General features: G+C 43.9%; 1 protein-coding gene across 6 annotated transcripts in view; it reads left to right on the forward strand.

The window, feature by feature from the left end:
* Window positions 1-22,628, forward strand: part of RGMB (repulsive guidance molecule BMP co-receptor b) — a 37,532-nt gene continuing 14,904 nt past the window's right edge. The window contains exons 1-4 of one of the 6 annotated variants that reach the window (XM_065045574.1): window positions 1-5,431; window positions 8,718-9,229; window positions 11,252-11,303; window positions 19,893-19,957. In XM_065045574.1, the coding sequence (XP_064901646.1) occupies window positions 4,942-5,431; window positions 8,718-9,229; window positions 11,252-11,290 (1,041 nt within the window). In that variant the 5' untranslated portion in view covers window positions 1-4,941 and the 3' untranslated portion in view covers window positions 11,291-11,303; window positions 19,893-19,957. The other 5 variants (XM_065045568.1, XM_065045573.1, XM_065045570.1 and 2 more) reach the window with 5 other exon arrangements.

Below are 22,628 nucleotides of genomic sequence, written 5' to 3' on the forward strand. Positions count from 1 at the left end.
CAAAAAGTAATTTTTGCTTGTCTGACTGTAGCTGGTGTTCAGATGTGCCTTGCCTGTCTCTATTCTATAGCCTGTGCTCAGGTGTCAATGTCAGCTCTGGATTCTCTAGTAGCAATGGGACCTTAATTGGCATTACATGTATGCCTATAGTCTGCTAGCAGAAGGACACTTGGGATATGTCTTTGCAGAGGTAGCAGCTCTGGTATACACTGTCACTTCAGTGACAATAATTAACCACTCTTGTTGGGACCAATTATCGTAGGTCTACCTCCACAAGAGGTGGCTATACTGCTTCTGGTTGTCAAGCTGGCCTACCTCCCACTAGCATGTGGCCTTCAGGTTTGTGCCTGGCCTCAGAAGACTCCAGTTGCCAAACTACCTGGCTTCACATGCATCAGCTGCCAGACTTATAGCTAGACCAACTGCCTCACAGATCTCTAGCTAATGTAAAGAAACTCCTAGTTTTAAGCCTCCCTTTAACCTTTCTACTTTTATTTATTACCAGAGGGCATTTGGAGTAGCTCTAATATAAGGATGTCAGTGTAAATTGAGGAAATCAAGCTCTTCAGGGAAATGTGTTTTGCCTAGCTCTATGCAGCAATAGTGTCCTAAATTTTAAAATGACTGAGGCCTTAGCAGCTGCCATTAAAGACACTGAGCACTGGCATTTCTGTAAAGAATAATGTGAGGATAACAGTGATATTACTTAGGACAGTGGCTGTACTAGTAAAGTAGGAATGAAGTATGCTCACTTTCCATCTTTGACTACTAGGATGTCACCCTTTCTTTTGTATTTCCAGTCATTTGTTTGTTTGTTTGTTTGTTTTTTTCCTTGCAGTGGCATTTAGGAATGCATAAAATGGCATTCTACTAAAATATTTTATACAAACTTTTTTTTTTTTTTTTTGAGGTGTGTTGTTTCTCCCTTTTTCCATCTGCTGTACTGAGAGAATGTGTCTCACATGGTGCTAAGGTTCCAGTCTTGTTATCCCAATGATTGATACTTGCCTAGAGATACTGGGCTGAGAGGAATGAGGCTATGGGGAACGGACAGCATGTATGCTACTGGCGGACTCCTTCCTCTTAAGTCCTCCTTTGCAAAATAAAAAAAGGAACTTAACTGGATTACAATAATCTTCTGAAGTGCCAGGAAGAAGGGAAGAAAACTAGTTGAGTGTTTGGTTGGTTTTTGTTTGTTTGTGCAAAGAATCTTTAGATAGATGGACCTTGGTCTTCTGTATGTAGGGTTTCTGTCACAGCAAAGAAACGAGTATCAGAGCAGAAGCTAGTTAGGATGTTTAATTTGATTTTTTTAAGATGGCATATAGCCTTTTTATGTTAAAACATGAAGTTCCATCATACAAGTTCTAACTTTTTGTCAGACTTAACAGAACCTTAACAGTTTGTTCTCTTTCTACTCTTTTGCCTTCCTCATCCGCTTTTGACTTTTAAAAAAGTGGAACAGTATCATTTTTTTTATATTGGGATGGTGTTGGCAGGACTGTGCTTCTGTACAGAGAAAATGTACAAGGGTCACATCTCATGGCTATCTCAAACATCAATTCCTGATTGGAAAGCACTTTAAATATATGCGATATAGATATGAAACATAACTTCTGCTAAAATCAGAGTGATGAGCAGAGATACTTCTCAACCTGCTAATAATGACCATCACTATAAAGTACAGGGATAACAGATTGTAGGTAAATGATACAAGATAGCTCATTTCTGAACAGTAATGGAAGAGAAGAGCTATCTATTATTTGCTATTTTTTTTCTTCTCTCCCCTTGGTTATTCAGCACTTGAAAAAAACTGCTTTGAGAATAATAATGCTTTTTGGTGTCAAACAGCTCAGGAATCTAAAAAATGTCAGAGGTGAGGAGACAAAAGAGGAAAGGTCTGTTTCAGACACTATTCAAAGTGTTTATTTTATTACTGAATTTCTTTAAGATTGAACAAGCTGACTTCTAAGACACATTGACTAGTGCTTTTGGAAAGAAAAAGTCTTTGTCTTGCTAAATTATGTTTGTTGCATTGGGACTATTCAACAAAGAAGAATGGTGAAGAGCTGGAATTGTGTTAGAAAACAACCTCTAAGGCCAGCTTTCTGGGATTGCTTTGAACTCTACCTCATCATTTTCTGCATCCAATCTCCTTTGTATTTATGTAAGGAGGATAAGAAACAACATGAGTCTTGCCTTTAGGATTTTTAAAAACCTTGCAACTTTCCCGATTGCAACAGTGGATTTTCAAGCTCTAAAGCAATTGTGAAAATTAAAATCCTGTGTTTCTGTGGGCTATGCATGCTGCCCTTTGAAATGTTCTTAATAGGAGCCTGCTTCCACTGTCAGAAAGTGGAAGGAAGTTTCAGGAGCTCTGGGCTTCCACTGCCCCCCACAGTGATCTGTGGCTGATGGACACTGCAGGCTGTGGGTGCAGACTTGTGAACAGACTCAGGTCTCCCTCCCTTCTGAGGCAGGACCTCACCCAAAACAACTTGAAGCCTTTAAGAAATTCCCAAAAGGCTTTCTTCAGATCCATTTACCGCTCAAATGAGAAACACAGAAACCAGTGACATGTGCAGCAGGGGAGACAAAGAGCTGGTCATTTTAAGATGTACCTACCAAGTACACAACACAGCCCTTAGGCCCCCAAAACATCATAGGCACATCTGCTCGCATGAAACACGGTCTAGCAAATTCAAGGGGGGAAATGTAATGAGTCAGAGAAAGAAGATGAGGTTGGTTCCATAGCTTTTCTAATGACCCAGTCAAGACTTCCCCAGCCACAAGGCCAAGTTTGGAAGTTTTTTCCCCCTCTTTGTTCACCCTTCTGCCCAGCTACTACATTCTGCCCCTGCATTTGTGAGGCCAGATTTCCAGAGATGTTGTAAACTGATCTGCCACTGTTATTCCAACAGGAGGAGATAGTCCCTGAATTGGGTGCCAAACATAAAGAGAAGCCCACTAGCAGATGCAAAGAGAGAAGAGACGGTGGGCAGACTTACGAGGTGGAAACCCAAACTGGGGAGGGCTACACCGTGTGTGCAGCTTGTCAGGTGGGCTTCCAGCACTGAGGTAAGTACGGATTTTTTGGTGGCTAACCTGGGGGGCGGGATTCAGGGCGGATGCCGGGGCGAAGGACGAGGGGCTGGGATCGGGCCGATGGTGTGGATACGGGCATGTGGGTGCTGGCTGTGGTGGGACAGCGCCCGGCTGGGAGGGGAGAGGCAGGCGGAGGAGCATCCCTGCATTCCCAGGGTGGCTGTCTGTGCTCCCCGCTTTCTCCCTGCCTCCTCTCCATTAGTTTTCTATAGGTGGCAGAAAGATCACGCTGTCATTAAAAGTATATCCCATCTCCCTTTGTGATGGAGAGAGAAGGGCGGGGGCCAGACACGCCGATGCGGGCTGTGCGCTGCTGCTGCCACCCCCACGAAGCCAGCTCTTGCCTGCGGTGCTTCTATGGGTGCCGCCGTGCCCGGTGGGGGCTGCTTTCCACGCTGACCCACCCACCGCCACGGCAGCTGCTCGCCCGGCAGCTGCCCAGCCGCCCGCCCAGCTGCCTTAGGAGCTGCCTGCCACCCTCGCTGTGATGCAGGAGCCAGGCAATGGGGATGCTCAGGGTGAGTCGTTTGTCGTATGCCTTTGTTCGAGCTGGAGTTGCAGTGAGGGATGTGTTTCGATCAGCACATTTACTTGTTTGTTGTTTCTTCCACTTGCCTTTAAGCAGTCTCAGCCCGTGCTTAGAGATGCTGAGATCTCAGTGACTGGGGACTGCTGAGGAAAGAGAAGTATTGCTTAGCTATCCAGGCATACATCGGGATTCACTTGCGAGTTTGCAAACTGCAAGTTGAATCCTATAAAGCAAACAGCTCCTGACAGTGCTTCCTGTGACCTCCCACAGTCAGGGTTACCATGGGGTTTTCCCTGCTCTGTGTCTAATATGTGTTCTCTTCTTGAAGTTGAGGTGGTGAGAAGGTGGCCCCATTAGGTGCTGCTGAAAAGGCAGCCCTGGTGGGATCAGCGCTGGTGGCCTGCACTTTCCATAGGTATCTCCCAAAGATGGGCAACGTGGTGTGGCCCTCTGGGCCTGTGCCAGGTAGAGCTGTCAGGCTCTAGGTCCAGCACTGGAATGCAAGGCCAAGACACATGCAGACATCCTAAGTACAAGACCGAGCAATGGCTACCTTTGCTCAGCTGGGAAAAAGCAAGAAACAAAAATGCCAGTGCAACTGTGAGGCTGCTGTGCTTTCCAGTTTTTTCAGGTTTTGCTTGACGATATTAATATTGTTCAGCAGGAAGGTGGTGTGAGTTTCCATGGAGAACGGGCAGGAAACATGCTATCTCTGCAGTTCTGGCAGGCAGGACCCAAATGTATCTTGTACTGGCTGATGTGCCTGCAGCAGCATGCTCCATAATATGGATGCAGAGCCACCTCTGTGCAGGCCTTGTTATTGCCTCCAGGGCAGGGCCACTGACCATGTCCATTTTGTCATGTATTGGATATGCAGGTCCAAATCTGCAAAACATACTGTACCCTCCAATGGGAGAGCATGGTGTTGCCTTGAACCCAGTGAGGCATGCAGCATGCTAGAGGCAAACATGATGTAAGTAACCCGTGTGGCATGGGTGAATTACCAGGGGCATACTGCTGGGACTTCTGTCCACTCCATGCATGGACACAGAGCAACATGGTGCACCCTGCAGCACCCAGGACAGCCAGTGGGGCTGCCTTGGGGGCTGGAGATCCTGTCCACGGGGGAACAGCCCAGGCATCACACTTGTCTTTTGGAAAATAAACCACGTGTAGTTCAAAATCCAGTAGTGCTTTTTGCACTGGCACATCCGTTTAATTTCGCTGTTTTTCCCGATTCTGCCACGAGTGTGCTTGGAGCCCTTTCTGGAGACGAGTGAGCGGGTGGTGTGAACCCTCTGGCTGCTATGAAAATGCCGCAGATACCGTTTGTGCCGGGATGGGTCCCTTTAAGAGGAGGTTTCACCTCTGCCTGGCAGAGACCGCCGCGCCGCGCCGCTCCGGCCGCCGCTCCACCCGCCCCGGCCCCGCCGCCGCTCCACCCGCCCCGGCCCCGCCGCCGCTCCCGTTCGGCCCCGCGCGCGCTGCCCGCAACCCCTGGTGGCGACGCGTGGCACTGCGGCCCCTTCTGCCACGTGTGTGCTGGCACAACCAATCACCGCCGGGGGGTGCGCTGGAGGCCGCCCGAGAGCGCGGCCACGATTGGCTGCGTGCGTCCGAGGGACGTGCGCAAAGCGGCCGGTGGGGCGGGGCCGGTGGGGCGGGGCCGGTGGGGCGGGGCCGGTGGGGCGGGGCCGGTGGGGCGGGGCCGGTGGGGCGGGTTCATTTGCACAACGCGCCGCGGGCGGACGTCCCGGCCTGAGGGGGCGGGGACCTGGGGACGCCCTTCCCGCTCGAGTAAGTCACGGTGTGGGAGGTGGGGCCACGCTGGTGGTACGTGGTGAGGCTTATCGGACAGGCCGGCCAGCCACTGCCGGGAGGGGAGTGGGTGCGGTGCGCCGCGCCAGGCGGCGGGGCACTGCTCGGGGCTGCAGGGCGCCATCGCACGCCACCTCTACCCCCTTCCCTTGCTCACCGGCTCCTTCCATTTGTGGCCGTCTCCTTCTGCCGCCATGCCGCGCCGCCTCGCGCCCACCCCACTGTGGCCCGGCGACTGCCGCTTGTCCCCGCGGCGCTGAAGGAAGCGGAGGAGGAAGAAGCGAGGAGGAGGCTGCTCACCCGCCGCCTCATGCCGCGGCCTCGTCCCGCCGCCCGCCCGGGCACCTGCATGGACGGGCATGGGGAGAGCTGCGCCTTCCCACGCTTCCGGGGCTGAGCCGCCGCGCCGCCCGTCGCTCGCCGCAGTTGGCCTCCTCGCCGTCCTGGGGCTACTGCTGGGCTCAGGTACCGGGCCGGGGGCCGCAGCGCATGCGGCTGGGGCGTGGCGAGGACCGCAGCCCCGGCCCGGCAACGGCGGGAGCGGTGTGAGGGAGTGTCTGACGCTCCCGGGCGGCCGGGGCCGGTGCGGGGCTGCGAGCGGCGTGCGCTTGGGCGCATCCTCCGCCCTTGCGTGGGCAGCGTCCGGGTGGGGGCGGGAGCCTGCGGCCCGTGAGGCTGGTAACAGCGCTGGAAGTGATGAGAGCAAAGCCGAGCTGTGCTGAAGACACGGGGGGAAGTGGTGTTTCTTTTTCCTTCAGGTAGAGCCAGCGTTTGCTTGGCGGATTGGAAACTGGGGAGGAGGTGGAAAGTGCCACGCACACTGTGGATGCTTGGCAAAGTGGTCTGCGTGTTCAAGTCGGGAGTGATCTGAGCGGTTGTCGTTCTGTGAAAATGCTTCTCGCTAGCTTGAGTGTTTTTATACGTTTTTCATTTTTTAATGAAATAAATTGTAGAGAGAGTTCGTCCCATTTTAGTCAAATTGCTGTTCATTTGCCCCTTTCCCCAGCAAGAATCCACTGAAAGCAGCAAGCAAATTTCCTGAAGTTGCAAGGAATGTGGAGGGACTGATGTATTACACTATTTGATAACTTGACTCATTTGCTCAGCTAGACTAATTTATATGTTGTTAAAGTATTACCACAAATCCTAACTGAAAGGAAATATAATACAAGTTTTGCTGCTTTGAAGGTCAGGCTCTGAACCAACATTTCCTAGGTTATTTTATTTGGCGTAGATCTTTTCTGTTTGTGTATCTGAAAACACAGAATTTGATCTGGGTTTTTTTTTTTTTCTGTTCTTTTGCAGAGGTACTTATTATTTGCACAAAGATCAAGGAGAAACTTACTGTTTATTCATACAATGCATGGTCACACTTGGCTGTAGGTTACAGACCTCCTCCTTCTATTCTGTGGGATTTTGAGATTCATGTGGATGCAGGCTTGCAGGAGGGTCAGCAAAAGGGTGGACAAAGAAATTGCTAATATCCTCTCATCCCTGTGTGAACAGCAGAAAGCAACCATGTTTAAAAATGTAAAGTGCTACAGTACTATTCAGTCCATTTTCCACTCCTCATGCCTCAGTTGTTTAGGAACGTTTTAATTAGGCTGTAAAAATTAGACTGGACCAATGCCTATTTTACTTTGATGACACACAAAGCACGTGGGAAATGTTGTAAAGAGGGGCTTGAGGGGAGGGAAGAGACTGTTAGGTATATTGTATTTTCCCCCTTTTTTCACACTTCCATGTATCTTTGAAAGCATTTTTGTGGTGTTCAAAATCTGCATTATGATAGTTTGAAATGGCAGATTAGTGCATGCATTGCTGAATTTTATAAGTCATAAAAGGAACAAGTATGTTTTTAGTACATCATGTTTTTAGTAGATAGCTTTGGGTGCTTGGACAGCTATTGTATGAAGCCTTGCACATGTTCTTTGTGAAGGTCCATTTTCTGTTACAGCTGTTTTCAGTTCTTTTGGAAGGAATCTGGGCCCTTTTGACTGAGGTCCTCCTAGTTTTAATCTTGGAGGAACATGTGGCTGTTTTCTTTAGTGCAGTCTGCAGTCTTGTTTGTTTCATTTCTGCTCCTCATGAGTTGGTGTGTAAAAGTTACCTGCAGAAGATGGATGTTAGCTGCCATGAGAGTCTGGAAGAATTTCAGATCATGACAGTGAGAGTTGTGAACGAGGGGGCTGTAACATTCTGTTTGCTTGCTGGGATGGTAATTATGCTTTCTTTGTGGAAACTGGCTGAACAGATAAGGTCTAACTGGTTTGTTCATGTAAACTAAACTGTGTACCTTTTGAGTACATCAGTGTGTTAAGTAGTGCTTATACTAAGTCAAAGACTTTTCAGCTTCCTATGCCCTTCCAGTGAAGAGGTGCACAAGAAGCTGGGAGGGGGCACAGCCAGGACAGCTGACCCAAACTGGCCTAAGGGTTATTCCACACCATATGCTCGGGGGGAGATTTGTTGGGGAGTGGGAGGAGAAGGGGCAACTGCTGCTCAGGGACTGGCTGGGTATCAGTTGATGGTTGGTAAGCAGTTGCATTGTGCATCACTTATTTTCTGTGGTGGTGGTGTTGTTGTTATTATTATTTTGCCTTTCTGTGCTTTTACACTGTCTTTGTCTTAACTCATTAAGTTTACCTTTTTTCTGATTCTCTCCCCACTGTGGGTGTGAGGGAGAAGTGAGTGAATGGCTGTGTGTGGTGTTTAGCTGTCTGCCAGGTTAAACCTCAAGAAAGATAAACTTTGATTTATGCTTGATTTGATATGTGTTTGTCTAAACTTGTGTCACTTTCTGTCTTTACCATATCCTTCTGAGGGGCAGAATTCTGTTTAAAAGTTCAGTAACTTGTATAAAACACTGAAAGACTAAATGAAGTGTTAGTTATTGACTATGCGATTAACTTAAACACAGAAATGCATCATCAGCCTGATGCATGGAATGAAATGCATCATCACCTTGATACCTGGAATGAAATGCTGGGCTCATGCTCAGCAGGAATTAGTGCTCTTAATTTCCATCTAGACAATATCAAGTAATGGATTAAGTCTTGCATGGGTCATCTCAGCCTTTGAGATGGTCTGTATTGCCATATTTCTGCCTCCCAGTCCCTTTTTCTCTATTATATAATGTTTCCCTAATGGATGAACACTGTAATGTCTCTTCAAGTTATTTTCTACAGTACCTGTGGGTGAGTAATGGGGTACTGCAATCTAAGAGGTTTGCTTGGTTTCTCTCTGCCATCTGTTTTGTGCTTAGGTGACTGCCATCTCCGAACACCTTGTCAAATCCAGAAGTGCGCCACTGATTTTGTATCCTTAACTTCACGTCTAAACTCTGCTCTTGAGGGCTTTGATTTGGAGTTCTGCAAGGCCCTGCGAGCGTACTCGGCTTGTGCCTATCGCAATTCCAAGGTATGCCGTGGAAACCTAGTCTACCATTCAGCAGTGCTTGGGATCAGCGACCTCATGAACCAGAGAAACTGTTCCAAAGATGGACCCACATCTTCCACCAACCCTGAAGTGACCCATGATCCCTGCAATTACAGTGACCACACAGAAGCCAGAGAACATCAGAGAGGAGAGAAGACTCCTCCTACTACTTATTTATTTTGTGGCTTCTTTGGTGATCCTCATCTGAGGACTTTTAAGGATCACTTCCAGACATGCAGAGTGGAAGGTGCTTGGCCCCTCATAGACAACAACTATTTATCAGTGCAAGTGACCAATGTGCCTGTGGTCCCAGGATCCAGCGCTACTGCTACAAAAAAGGTATAGATTGTCCTTAAGCACTGTGCATGCATACAGAACTAAAAGGACAAGACAGTAGACTAAGTCACTTAACTGTTAAGAAGTGTAGCAGCTTAAGAATCTTCTGTGCAGTGGTCTAAGAAAGTAAAATTGTTAGCCTCCTCTTTCCTGAGAATCAGTCAAAACTTAAAACTTGTCCTTTTCTTTCTTCTATTCCTCCCCACCACAAGAAAACCCTGTACATATAATCACATAAGCCTTTAAGAATATGAAATTTACCCATTTAAACCAGTTGTCAAATTGCAGCATCTGCGACTGCTGCTGCACTAAGTAGAAATTCTAGGCAAGGAGCAAGGAAAGAATGTAAAGCTCTGCTTTTATTTAATTATCTAAACTGTATAGCCATACCAGTAGAAAACAAAAAATATTGACAGAGTGGCACAACAAATGGGTTACTAAGATACTGAGAGTTCAGAGCCAGAGACAAGACAGGGAGCTGTAGAGAGCTGAGGGGAGGTATTAGCAAAAAAATCACACTGATGCCAAATGGTTGTCACGAGGTCTTCCTATCCTGGCTTTACTAAAGAAGCAGTAGCCTGAAAATTCTGCTGAGAGTCTAAGTCTCTGTTCTGACAGGTGAGACTTAAGATTGCCTTCTTCTCAGCCACTTGAGGTAGCTAGAGAAGGAATACATGCACTAATGCTGATAGGTTATGCAATTTCCTTATCTTAAGAAAAGTACTTGTCTCTTCCTTCTGAAAGCGTGTCTGTAGGAAGAAAATGAGGAGGCATGAAGCATGAGCCTGGCTAAAATGACCTTAGATTTACCTCCAGAGCCAGGAGTGAAAAAGGCTCTGAACATTTGAGGGCATCTTTCTGTCAATAAAAGAAATTCCTTGAACATACATTTGAGGCTGATGCTATCACGTATCTTGGTTCACTTTTTGGAGTGAAATGGCCTTCTTTAACTGTAGTAGTGTAGCTCTCGTATTGCCAAGGTATGTTAAGCTATGTGTATGCAGTTTCAAGACCATCAATATTGGAAAATTTTCACTGTTTTGTTAAACTCGGAAGTAGTATTTTTTTTACTGGGATCAGGAGCAGGAGGTGCCAGTCACAGTAGTTTAGAGCCAGCATATTTTCAATGGAGGTAGCTGTACAGTAATATTAATAAGTGAAAATCAGTTTTGCTATGGCATTTGTGCTGGATTGTGAGGTACTGACCAATGTGAGTGCTTGCATGAGTGAGGCAGGTTTTTGCATTTGCCAGAAGGCAGAGATTTGACTGATATACATCACTGAAATTCAGAATCACCTTTTCTTGTCTTGTGCCTGTTACAAGAAAATGGTGAACAAGTTTTGAAGGAGTATAAAATGAGGGCATGAAGCTAACCTGAGTGACCTTTGCAAAAGAGACTTAGATCCCTTAAAAATCTGTTCCACTGGCTTTTTTTTTTTTTTTTTAAAGACTCTTAAATAAGTACAAGAAAAAGCTGAGTTTAGTAATGTGCAGTAAGCTTTTATCCTCAGGTTTGCTGAAGTCTTGCAGAATGTTCTTTGTTTCCTTGTTCCTGGTGGTACTGGACAAACAAGTTGAGAGTCATCTTGTGAACATATTGTGTGGGTGGTTAGGGTGTGATGGTAGTAGATAGATGACCTTATCTTACCCTTTAGCCACATTCTGAAAATGACTGACTATGGTAGCATATTATGCTGGTATATGTCTTCTCACACAGATAACCAAGCAGAGAACTTTATGAGATAAATGTCTGTATGTGTTGGGGGGAAAAAGTATGCGTTTTAAAGGGCATTATTTATTCTCGATGTTTTTGTGGTTTTCTTTGACTTGTCATTCTGAAAAAAAATAGTAATACCTTTTTCTCTTTATAATAGTGGTTTAATATCCCTGCTGTTGCACAAGTAGAGACAAATGTGCAGAAGCAATTAAATGAAATAAGACATGGTTTAGGATATTAGAAATGTCTCTAATGCTGATATCTGTTACATGTTATACAGTCCTTGAGTTTTTTCTTTCTTTGGCAGGTAATCAAACTTTCCAGCACAGCTGTTTGTAGGAAATGAAGGTTGTTTGAAGGTATAAGTAACTTAGCAAGATAAGTTTTAATATCTCTAATGCATCTTCTTAACTCATTTATTTCTTTAAGGATCAGGCTGCTATAGAAGATACATTAAAAGGCTTGTTAAACTACGCTGCCACTGTTAGTTTCATTTCTGTAACATTTTTCTCTGCAAGTATTCCATTTTGGCTGTGGACTGTTTGCTGCTGGATTTACTTTCTGAAGTTTGGCCACAGGGTGACTTAGGGCACCTTTAAAGAGCTATGACAAAAAGTTCGATGACTTACCTGTATGTTGGTTGGTTGTTGTTGGTTTGTTTTTTTTTTTTTTCCCCCCCTAGCTGAGAGCGTGTAAATAGATCTTCTACATTCTTCATAAGAAAAGTTTCTGGAACATTATTCATTGTTAGTCTTGCTGCTTTTTCATTGCAGGTATTTGAGATAATGTTAAATAGGAAATAATAGCAAAGGATTATGCTGAACTTAAATTGTGCAGAAGCTGAAGCAAATAGTTGCTATCTATCCTACTTAATCCACTCTAAATCAGACCTAATGGAAACAAAGACAAAAAGGGTAGAAAATCTAGTTTTTCTTGAATGCATTTTTCGGGGAATTGATTTAAGCAGCTGTAGGAACAGAATATGTAATCTTCACTCCATATGCAGTGTGCTTTTGAAAGGGGCATACCATCCCTTGCCTTTACAAGTGGTTATTACCTTCAAATTTATCATGGCTTTTTGGTACATCAAGCTTGAAGGGAACCAGAAACAAAGGGAGCATTACGTGTAAAGTGTTTTCTCTCTCCAAAACCTGTGAGACTTGCATAATGCCAACAGTCTGAGGGACTAGAGAATGTCAGGAGACTTTAATAAACAATGTGAAGAGTAAAAGTGTGGATTGTGTGCCCCTGCCACACAGGCAGGCAAGTATGAAAAGCAGGAAAACTCTTCCTTTAATTCCTTAATTAAAAGGCTATGTCCTCTCTTGGGATTTGTGTATTTGTTCGCAAAATGCACTTTGCAATTTGTTTGTAGGTGTTTTGCGTATTTGTGATGCTCATAGTAACAACATCTGTTTCTTCAGTGAGCAGAGCTATTTTGTATTCTGTGGTCTAGCTGAGACTTGAAACTCCAGATTTTTTTTGAGCTCATCAGGTGTGCCTGTCCCCCTTGGCATAGAATCCCAGAGGCTTTCAAATGGAGAACGAACAATCATCACCAAGCAGCAGGAAAACAGAGTTCAGTCTCTCTTTTTCTTTCTGATGGATTTCCCTTATAAGTTTTGGGTAGGTCACTGGCCTCTTTATGCCTGATTTCTCCAGTAATAGGTAAAGAGCTCTCCTATCTTGGGAGCTGTTTTGGCATTTCCTGAGAATAAATGGCTATTACAAGGGGCTGTAAAGGGAGCAAGTAGCCAGGATATTGTAGTACACATCAAATAGAAGGGTGTTTTTAAAAATTTATTGTGTGCTTTATTTGGAGAGTTTAAAGTGTGTGTTTGACTTTCATTGCTGTGACAGGTGTTCTGGATATCACTAGTGTAGCTGTTCCTGAACGGCAAACGAGGCAGAGATGCTTGGGCTTGTCTATGGAAAATTTTCCTTCTTGTTTGCAGTAACTGGAAAGGGAGATTTTTCCTATCCAGGTGTTTCACAATGGCTTGAGGGTGAGAGAATGAATGGAAGGACAGAGAAATAAAAAAAACAGAGAGATTTTACTGTGCTGTATTTACTGGGCAAAAAGTTTTGAACCTGGGAACTGGTGCTATTAGCAGGGATTGGGAACATTGGGTACGAACTTTCTCTTTTCCAGAGTAAAAAAAAATTAAATATCGCTTTTGCAGCATCATTTCTATTTTCACCAGAAATCATTGCAGATTGAATGCAGTCACCGTTAAGTAATCTTAAGATATTTGTCCTCCAGTTATTATTCAGTTGTCCTTCTAAGTAGGAGCATCAGGTAAGTGATAGCATTTGAATAGGGTTTTTTGTGTTTATGGACATCCTGCCTAAGGTAAAGATGGATTTGTCTTTTTTTCTCAAAAGTAGTAGATACTACAGTTTTGTTGGAGGACATTGTAAAATCATAGAATCATTTGGGTTGGAAAAGACTTCAGATATCAAGTCCAACCATAAACATGACCCTGCCAAGTCCAGCACTAAACCATGTCCCCAGGTGCCTCATCTACATGTCTTTTAAATAGCTCCAGGGATGGTAACTCAACCACTTCCCTGGGCAGCCTGTTCCAATGCCTGACAACTCTTTCAATGAATAATTTTTTTCTAATATCTAATTTAAACCTCCCCTAGTGCAACTTGAGGCCATTTCCTCTCACCTATTGCTTGTTATTTGGAAAAAGAGAGTAACACCCCCGTCACTACAACCTCATTTCAGGCAGTTGTAGACAGGAGTAAGGTCTTCCCTTGGCCTCCTTTTCTTCAGACTAAACAGCTGCAGTTCCCTCAGCCGCTCTTCGTCAGACTTGTGCTCGAGACCTTTCACCAGCTTCGTTGCTCTTCTTTGGGCACGCTTCAGCACCTCAATATCTTTCCAGTAGTACAGGGCCCAAAACTGAACACAGTATTCAATGTGTGGCCTCACCAGCATCAAGTACAGGGTCACTTCTCTAGTCTTGCTGGCCCCATTAGTTCTGACAAAAGCCAGGGTGCTATTTGTCGCCTTGCCCACCTGGGCATACTGCCGGCTCATATTCAGGTGGCTGGTGACCAACACTCGCAGGTACTTTTCTAACAGGGATCTTTCCAGCCAGTCTTCCCCAAGCCTGTAGCATTGCATGGGGTAGTTTCAACCCAAGTGAAGGACTTGGCACTTCATGTTGCTGAACCTTATACTATTTGCCTCAGGCTGTTCATCCGGCCTGTCCAGATCCTTCTGTAGACCCTTTCTACCCTCCAGCAGGTCAGCACTCCCATCCAACTTGGTGTCACCTGTAAACTTACTGAGCTTCACTAGTGTAAAGATAAACAATGCTGTTTGCTGGTGTTCAGGGCAGCCTGGCCTTACTGGAGTTTTTGTAGGATGAGGTATGGCAGTTTGTTAGGTGTTAAACTCCTTCCTGTCATGATGTTTGTGGGGCTGCTGGACAACTGTTACTGACATTTCAGTACCTTCAATGCCTGCTCTTTTATGGGTGGAGAGGAAAGGAGAGATGCATATATAGTCAATCAGAAGCCTCTGTCTGAATGTCTTTAAAGCCTCTGAGGGTCTCTTGGGGGCAGTAGGACAGAGAGTAAATCAGTGATTATAGGTGGCAATTTTTTTCTCAGACATAGTGATGGGAGTTAAATATTAGTGTTGTGCACTTTAAAATACTTTACTTTCCTGTTTGTTGCCATATAAGCTTTATAGTCCCACTGTGAGTCCCTTTTTCTTGGGCTGTCCACCTGAGAAAAGGAGGTGAAATCTTTTAGTTACTGTTTCCATTGATTAAGAGTACTTAACTATGGTCAGGTTCTGGGAAGTTGTGAAATTAATCAATAGTAGATTAATTTCTAGAGTGACTTATGAAGTCACCTTCTTGCTTAACCACATTCAAGAAACGCTTTCTTGAGTGATCTTGACTTTCCTTTTGGAAATCATCTAATGCTGAACTGTCTTGTTATCGGGTTGACTTCCTCTTTATTTCTCTGTGCAGAGAATCCACAATGGATTCCACATGCCTTCCCTTCCCATTTTCTCCTCTGATATGAAATAGGAGTGCGTCATGATGTAATATCTCATGGTGCTTTTTTACCACAGAAGCAGGCTAAAGTATTGCAGGCTGAGGAAGGATTACTGTATTTAGTTTTATAACACTCCCAACAGTCTTTGCTTCTGAGAAGTTGTGCCCGGCAGCATCACTGAGGCATCCTGTTAGTCTTTTCTGGATAGTTTGCTGTCATCATGCCCTCCCCTCCCGCAATATACATGGAAGAAGCCAAGTGTTTTGGTGCACATACACCCTTTGCTGGTGTCCTTGAGCTGTGTTGACTTCAGCAAATAGTGCACCACTAAAGCATGGGTATATGAAAAGAGACGTGAAGAATCCCACTTTGGATGATGCCTGTTAACTGTCTGATGGACTAAGTAGTCATTAATATTTGTAACACACGTTTCCATTATGTTTCATCCCAACAGACCTGCTATGCATATAAAAATTAATTAGCCTGTGATCTAAATTGAAGTGAGGCTAGTGAATCAATATTTTACAAATTAGTCCGTATGATTTTCCCTAATTAAATCTCTACTTCCACTTTTTGGCACGGCTATTTTTCAATAGTTGATGAGTGATGCTTGGTTTTGGAGGTAGACTCACATGCTTCACACCTGTTGTAGGCCTCTGGAAAGGGAAGCTGTGACATTTTCAGTTGGTGGTTGGAAGGTTATTTAATGCATTCAGGTTGAAGTTTTCCTGTATGTATGTGTGAACTCTAAAAGCTTTTCGATGGCATTGCAAGACTCCTTTAGAAATGTCATGTATTCTATGCAGTTGTCTGCCTGTGAACTTCTAATAGCTGCCTTTCACAGGTGATTTGTTAAGTCCTTTGCAGGCTTTCCAGAGTTATTTGATAGACCACCAGTCTAGTATTATAAGACCTGCTGCTGAAACATCTCCTGCCTAGTCTCCAGTGCTTGATGAAATTATTAGTAAATCATCAGGATCGTGTTTTTCTTTAAACATCCTTCCTTATCTTTTCCCATAGATTGAAGTGGAGCATATCTGAATGTTTTCTGATGATGCTGGGCTTGAGATAGTGCATGCAGACCTAGCCTGAAGATAAAGCTGAGAAGCATGAATAGCAAGATGTTTCTTCAGCTGCAGAGTGCCATCTCGGCAGTCTGCCTGACCTACTGCACTTCATACAGACAGGCATGTCACTTGACAGGCGCACTGTGAGATCTCATCTGCTTCCCTGCTGCTCTCTGTTAGGAAAATGAACGCTCAACATCAGAATCTAGTGTCATAAGAAACATTGTGGAGACACTCTTTCAATGCCCATATTCCATTGGTTAGGTATTCAGTTGTTAAATACTTGCATAACATACTTGTAATCAATGTTCCCTACCTCTCTAACTACCTTTCCTTGTTATGCACCTGAATGCTGACTGTAACCTTTCCAAGATGTGTGTTGTGGCCATCTGTGCTTGCAGTAGTAACTGGGGAAGATGGGCTGGGTCTGTGAATTTTAGTAGCGCCTTGGTTGTCCAGTGGTGTGTGGGTAGGTTCTGCATGATTGTGTGGTGATATAAGCCCTTGCCTGAAAGTACAGTCCAGTAATGACAAGTGTCCAGGGAGGAAAACAGACTTGGGCACTGTAACAGTAAAATTATGAGTAAAACTAGGCACAATCAAAATCTGTCCATAGAAGGACAGGAACCTTCTGTCCTTCTATGTTAAAACAAACAAACAACAAAACCAACCAACCAAACCAACAACAAAAACCACAAGCAAAAATAGCAATAAAAACCAGCCAAACAAAAACCCTCAGAAAACCAAAACTAGGGAACAACCAACAACCTTCATATTTTTCCAGTCACTGCCTGTTCTGTAAGTAGTGTTGCCTTGTTGCATATGGTACCTTGTCTCTCTGTTTTTTAACATGTGTATGAAGTCTTAATTCTAAGGCAGGTTTTGTTGAAACTCTTTCCTCAGTAGTTTTTCCTGTAGTAGGTGTAAAAGACTTGAATGCCTGAAATTGCATTTCTGGATACATGAGTTGTATTCATGTCTTGTTGTTGTGGGAGAGCTAGACCAGGTTAGGTTAAAGATGTTATGAGGAAACTTCGTGCTCTGGTACAGCCCTCAAATTATTATCCATTATTGCTTTATCATTTAGGAAGTGATGAGGCTGCAATAAATCTAAAGGTGAACAAAAGAGACTTTGGGGCTTTGGTACAACTGGTTAAGGGATCAGGAGCACAAATAGTGTTTTCCTCTGTCCTTCCAGTTGCAGGGAGTGATGCTGGAAGAAACAGGAAGACCCAGCTGGTCAATGTCTGGGTCTGTGCCTGGTGTTACAGGCAGAATTTCAGGTTTTTTTTGATCATGAGTTGGTTTACACAACACCAGGCCTGCTGGTGACAGTTAAGGTATGCCTTTCTCAACAAGGGGAAAGGATCTTTGCACAGGACTTAGGAGGGCTTATTGAAAGAGCTTTAAACTAGATTTGAAGATGGAAAGGGATAAAACCAGGCTCATTAGTGGGGCAGCATGCCAGTGTTTGAGTGATGGTGTGCTAGTGAGGACCTTCAGTCTGTGCACAATGTTCTGTGTGCACTGGAGCACATTTGAAATGTCTTTGCTAATACCTGCAGCACTGTAGCTGTCTCGGTGGTGGTGGGGGGTGGAGATCCAGTGGCAGCAAAGACACAAGGGTTGTTGATATGTTAGAAACCATGGAAACACCTGAGAACAGTCATGTAGGAACTAGGGCTTCTTACCAAAAAAGGTGACAGGATTAATAGCCCAACTGAAGTGCATCTGCGCCCATGCTTGTAGCACAGGCAACAGACAGGAAGAGTTGGAAGCCATGGTGCAGCTGGAAAACGATGATATTACAGGAATCATGGAAACACGGTAGGATGACTCTCACAACTGAAGTGTTGCACTGAATGGCTATAAACTCTTCAGAAGGGACAGGCAAGGAAGGAGAGGAGGTGGGGTAGCCCAGTATATTAGGGAGAGTTGAGTGTTTATGGGTAAAAACTGGGGGGAAGGCCAACAAGGCAGACATCCTGGTGGGAGTCTGTTTCAGAGCACCCAACCAGGATGAAGAGGCAGGTCAAATCTTTTGCAGGCAGCTGGGAGAAATCTCTTGATCACTAGCCCTTGTTCTCATGAGGGACTTCAACTTACCAGATGTCTGCTGGGCATACAACACAGCAGAGGGGAACAGTCTAGGGGACTCCTGGAGTGCATGGAAGACAACTTCCTGACACAGCTGGTTAGTGAGACAACTAGGGAAGGAGCCCCCCTGGACCTGTTCTTTGCCAACAGAGAAGGACTCATGGGTAGTGTGATGTTCGGAAGTCACCTTGGGCATAGCAATCATGAAAGGATAGAGTTTTTGATTCTTGAAGAAGTAAGGAGGGTGGTCCACAGAATTGCTACACTGGACTACCAAAGGGTAGACTTTCAGAAGTCTGGTTGGCAGAGTCCCTTGGGAGGCAGTGATGAAGGGCAAAGTAGTCCAGGAAGGCTGGTCTCTCTTCAAGAAGGAGATATTAGAGGTGCAGGAGCAGGCTGTCTGTATGTGCCGAAAGATGAGCTGACAGGGAAGAACACCGGTGTGAGAGACTGAAAGAGTTAATGTATATTGATGTCTCAAACATTGTGGCAAAACAACTTAAGGTCTACATAGCAAGCATAAACAGCAAAGGAGAAGCTGGTTCACACAGGAGGAAGGGCATGCCAGATGGTACAGAGTTCCATATGTTTTGGACTACTGTGAATCTTGTAGCAGGCTGCTTAGGTCATAGACACTATGTAATTTTGATGTAATCAATGATGAAACTAATGATAAAAGTACCTATTCCTGGTACAAAATTCCCTTTGGCCTTTTCAAGAAGTCACTCCCCTTGGAAATTGTGAAGGAAGCAGTATATCTTTTGTTAATATTTATATTATTCCCCATTATACATTTTATTTTAAGAAAAACCACTAGATACTCCAACCTCGATCTGCCAAATAGCCTAATTATTTCCTTCAAGTAAGACTGGTGGAACTACTCTTTCAGTTGTGGCTTAGTCAAATTAGTGTAAAGGTTTAAAAGGCTGGTTGTAATCTTAAAAGACAGAGTAATGGCTTTATGCTCCTGGTTTCTGTGTTGGAAGTCACTCTTCAAAGGCATGTCTGAGTATTTTCAATCTGGCTTTGTTTATCCATGGGCACATTCTCTAGCAACAGTGTACTGGAAGTGTCAAATCTCCCAGTTCCCAAGACTAATGATGCAGGACCCCCAAGCATTTGTTCTTCCTGGTCATGCATCTCTCATCTTATTGTTTGTTGTGTTGATGGCTGATAAAGCACTGAATACATCAGTGCTTTTAAAGTAGTCTCACACAGCTATTCCTGGCAACATATCCGACAGTGTACAGTACCCTGATGAGAGTCTATAATTACTGTAAAAGAAGTGATGAGAATGTTGTGAGTGGGGAAAACTGAGTTCTCTTGCACTTTTCCATGCTTTCACCCAGTCTCATTCTCTTTCTGCTGTAGTGGCTAGCACATACACTTCTCTGTGACTGCAGGATGCATGCCGAAGCCTTAAGAAACCATCAGGCAGGAGGAAGTTGTGATGCTTAATTAAATGTAAAGCCTTTTGCTTTCCTCATCTTGTGGTGGTTGCCACATGCTAATAGTCTCACTTCCAAGCCAACCTAGGAACAAATTTAACAATTGCTGTCTGGTAAAATATTGCTTTAAGCACGTGTGCAGACTGTTTTCCTTTGGGTGTGAACTGGGGACAACTATTGAACTCCAAGGTAGTGAGCAATCCCAGATATATTCAGCTGCAAAGTGGAAAAGGGATTGAAATAATGATTTTTTTTTTTTTTTCACTAACTTTTTTTTTTTCCCCTCTGTCCCCTTATCCTCCCACCCCCTCAGATAACGATTATCTTTAAATCATACCAAGACTGTACAGATCAGAAAGTATATCAAGCAGTGACTGATGACTTGCCTGCAGCTTTTGTTGATGGTACAACAACTGGAGGCGATGGACACACCAAGAACTTGCAAATTGTGGAGAAAGTCACTGGCAAATACGTTGAAATGCATGCCAGATACATTGCGACCACCGTGTATATACGCCAGCTTGGGTACTACTTAACCCTGGCCATTCGCATGCCTCAAGAGTTGGTCATGGCCTATGAGGAGAGCCAGGATCTGCAGCTATGTGTGAACGGTTGCCCTTCTGGTGAACGTATTGATGATGGTGGCCACCTACCATTGCCTGTGATGGGGCAGTTGCACCCTCAGGGTGGTGCTGCTCATCCCTGGTCAGCATACACACTGGAAACTGCCATTGCCAAATGCAATGAGATGATGATGGTGAAGGACATCTATTTTTACTCATGTGTATTTGACCTGCTCACCACTGGTGATGCTAACTTCACGACTGCTGCTCACAGTGCCTTGAAGGATGTGGAGGCACTGCACCCCAAAAAAGAGCACTGGCACATCTTTCCCAGCAGCAGAGGTGATGTGGGCAAGAGTAGCAAAGTCTTTGTTTGTCTTGGACTTGTGTGCTTGATCCTTTTTGTGTTTTTGTAGTTTTTTTTTGTCTATTAAAAGTTTTGAAATATATATTGTCATAATATATTGAGTAAAGATGAGTATATATGCATATACCACGTATGTGAAGGGATGTTTTGTCTTGGGAAATCCACCGGATTGTATATATCATATTAACTGTTTCTATGTATGTTTGATGTAGTATTCTTTTTATCTATTTGTTTTGCAGCTGGTTAAATGTTTTATAATGTCCCTGCATCAGGACCTGATAGAAAGCACTTTATTTTTTATATATTTAATATTTATGTGTGTATCTGAGTAACTATGTATTATACGTATAAACATGTATATACAATACTCAGTGCTTCCTTTTAAGTACTACCTGGTTTAACACTTTTTTAAAACTGGATTAATTTGTGGGTTTTTTTCCATGTCATTTCTTTTACTCTAGAGACAGCACATCCCATGTCCTGTAATGACGCTGGTAACTTCCTGAGTTCACTACTGAAAATCATTATGAATGGAGTTATATTCTCTCCCTCAAACAAATGGCCATTCCTTCTTTGGAGGGAGAGTGAAGTGCTTCCCATTAGCTCATGTGACTGTCTTGGATAACATGAGTTACAGAATCTTCTTTGTAATTCTTGCATTTTGTACTTTCATGGCATGTGTTTCAAAAGAAGAGATGGGAATGTGTTGGAGTGAGACTAATGTAGCTTTATAGAACTTGTGGAGAGATCATTTTAAAATGTATTAATGGTTTAATAGTGTAAGTGTGTAACGTAACTGTTCAGCTGCCTCTAACCTCAAGATGGACTGGAGGAATCACAAGCCTGAATTCTCACCCTTGCTTAGGTGCTAATTCTATCTATAAATTCAGAAGGAGGAGGTTAGTGAGGCCACAGGCTCTGACTGCTGAGAAGCTAGGATGAAAATGGTTTGGTGGCCTGATGGCTGGTTTTACTTAGTGCCTTAATGTGCTGCATGAAGTGGAAACTCCAGTACATGCTGCGATAAAACCCAACTCCAAGACGGGCTTATTTCACTCTTAAAACTGTTTGATACTGGACTGCAATGTTAGAAGTGCTATCTGAATTAGACTCAAATAGTACTTGCCTTTGTTACGCAAACCTGAGCTTGTGTTTACCTTGGTGGAGGGAGGTGGAGTTTATTCATGGAATGAAATCTCCTAGTTTTTATGAAGACTCTTTTGGCTAGGTTAGGGATTTTTTACTATTAAGGACAGCAGTAATCTTCTCAAAGAAACTAGTTAATTCCCTGTATGGATGGATAACTGCATACGGGTGATATTCTGGGAATACCTGAGATGAAAGTAGTCAGAACTAAGTCAAAGCTGAAGGTAAAACTTTATTTAGACTAGGCTATTGGCAGCTTGTTCTGTCTCTGCTGTCTGATGATGCTGTTTCAGATGAGTTAGTCTTGTGGATTTATGAATTTAAAGTTCTCATGGCTGAAAGCTGAAGGATGAACCTAATGTTGCTTGCAGTGGTGCACATACTTATTGGGCAGGTGCCATATAATAGTTAATTTCCTCTGTCCTTGGATTCTGTATGTATATACATATATATATATGTGTGCTCGCTCGCTCTCTCTCTATATGTATGTATATATATACTAGCACTGAGTTGTTAGCCTCTCTAATAATATTTCAGAAATGTAGTAATTCCCTTAAGGAGTTTTCCATTTGCTTGTTCATGCTGTGAAATTCTTGAGAAAATGTTATTTGCACATGTTCATTCTTGAAGTCTGCTATCACCAAGAGAGCTTTAGTCAACACTAAATGTGGATATTCTGAAGCTGATGAATGGTCTCTGGAGAGAACTTTAGCTTAGAGGGAACACTTTTTTTCACAGGACCTCTAAATGGCTGTCTTTTAGAAGGCTATGGATATTTTTTTAATGCTTGGAAGCCCTACAATGTGTTAGTCTTTGCAAAACCTTTTAGATTTGCTTCATGAATATAACAGTAGGTATATGTTTGAACAAAAGAGTGACTGTGCAGTATGTAAATACTTTAAATTATTACGCCAGAAGAATGAAGTTGCCGACGCTCCTGAAGAACATCTGTGATGTGGTGTTAGTGACCTCT

The sequence above is a fragment of the Columba livia genome, chromosome Z (genome assembly GCF_036013475.1).
Source record: "Columba livia isolate bColLiv1 breed racing homer chromosome Z, bColLiv1.pat.W.v2, whole genome shotgun sequence".
NCBI lineage: Eukaryota > Metazoa > Chordata > Aves > Columbiformes > Columbidae > Columba > Columba livia.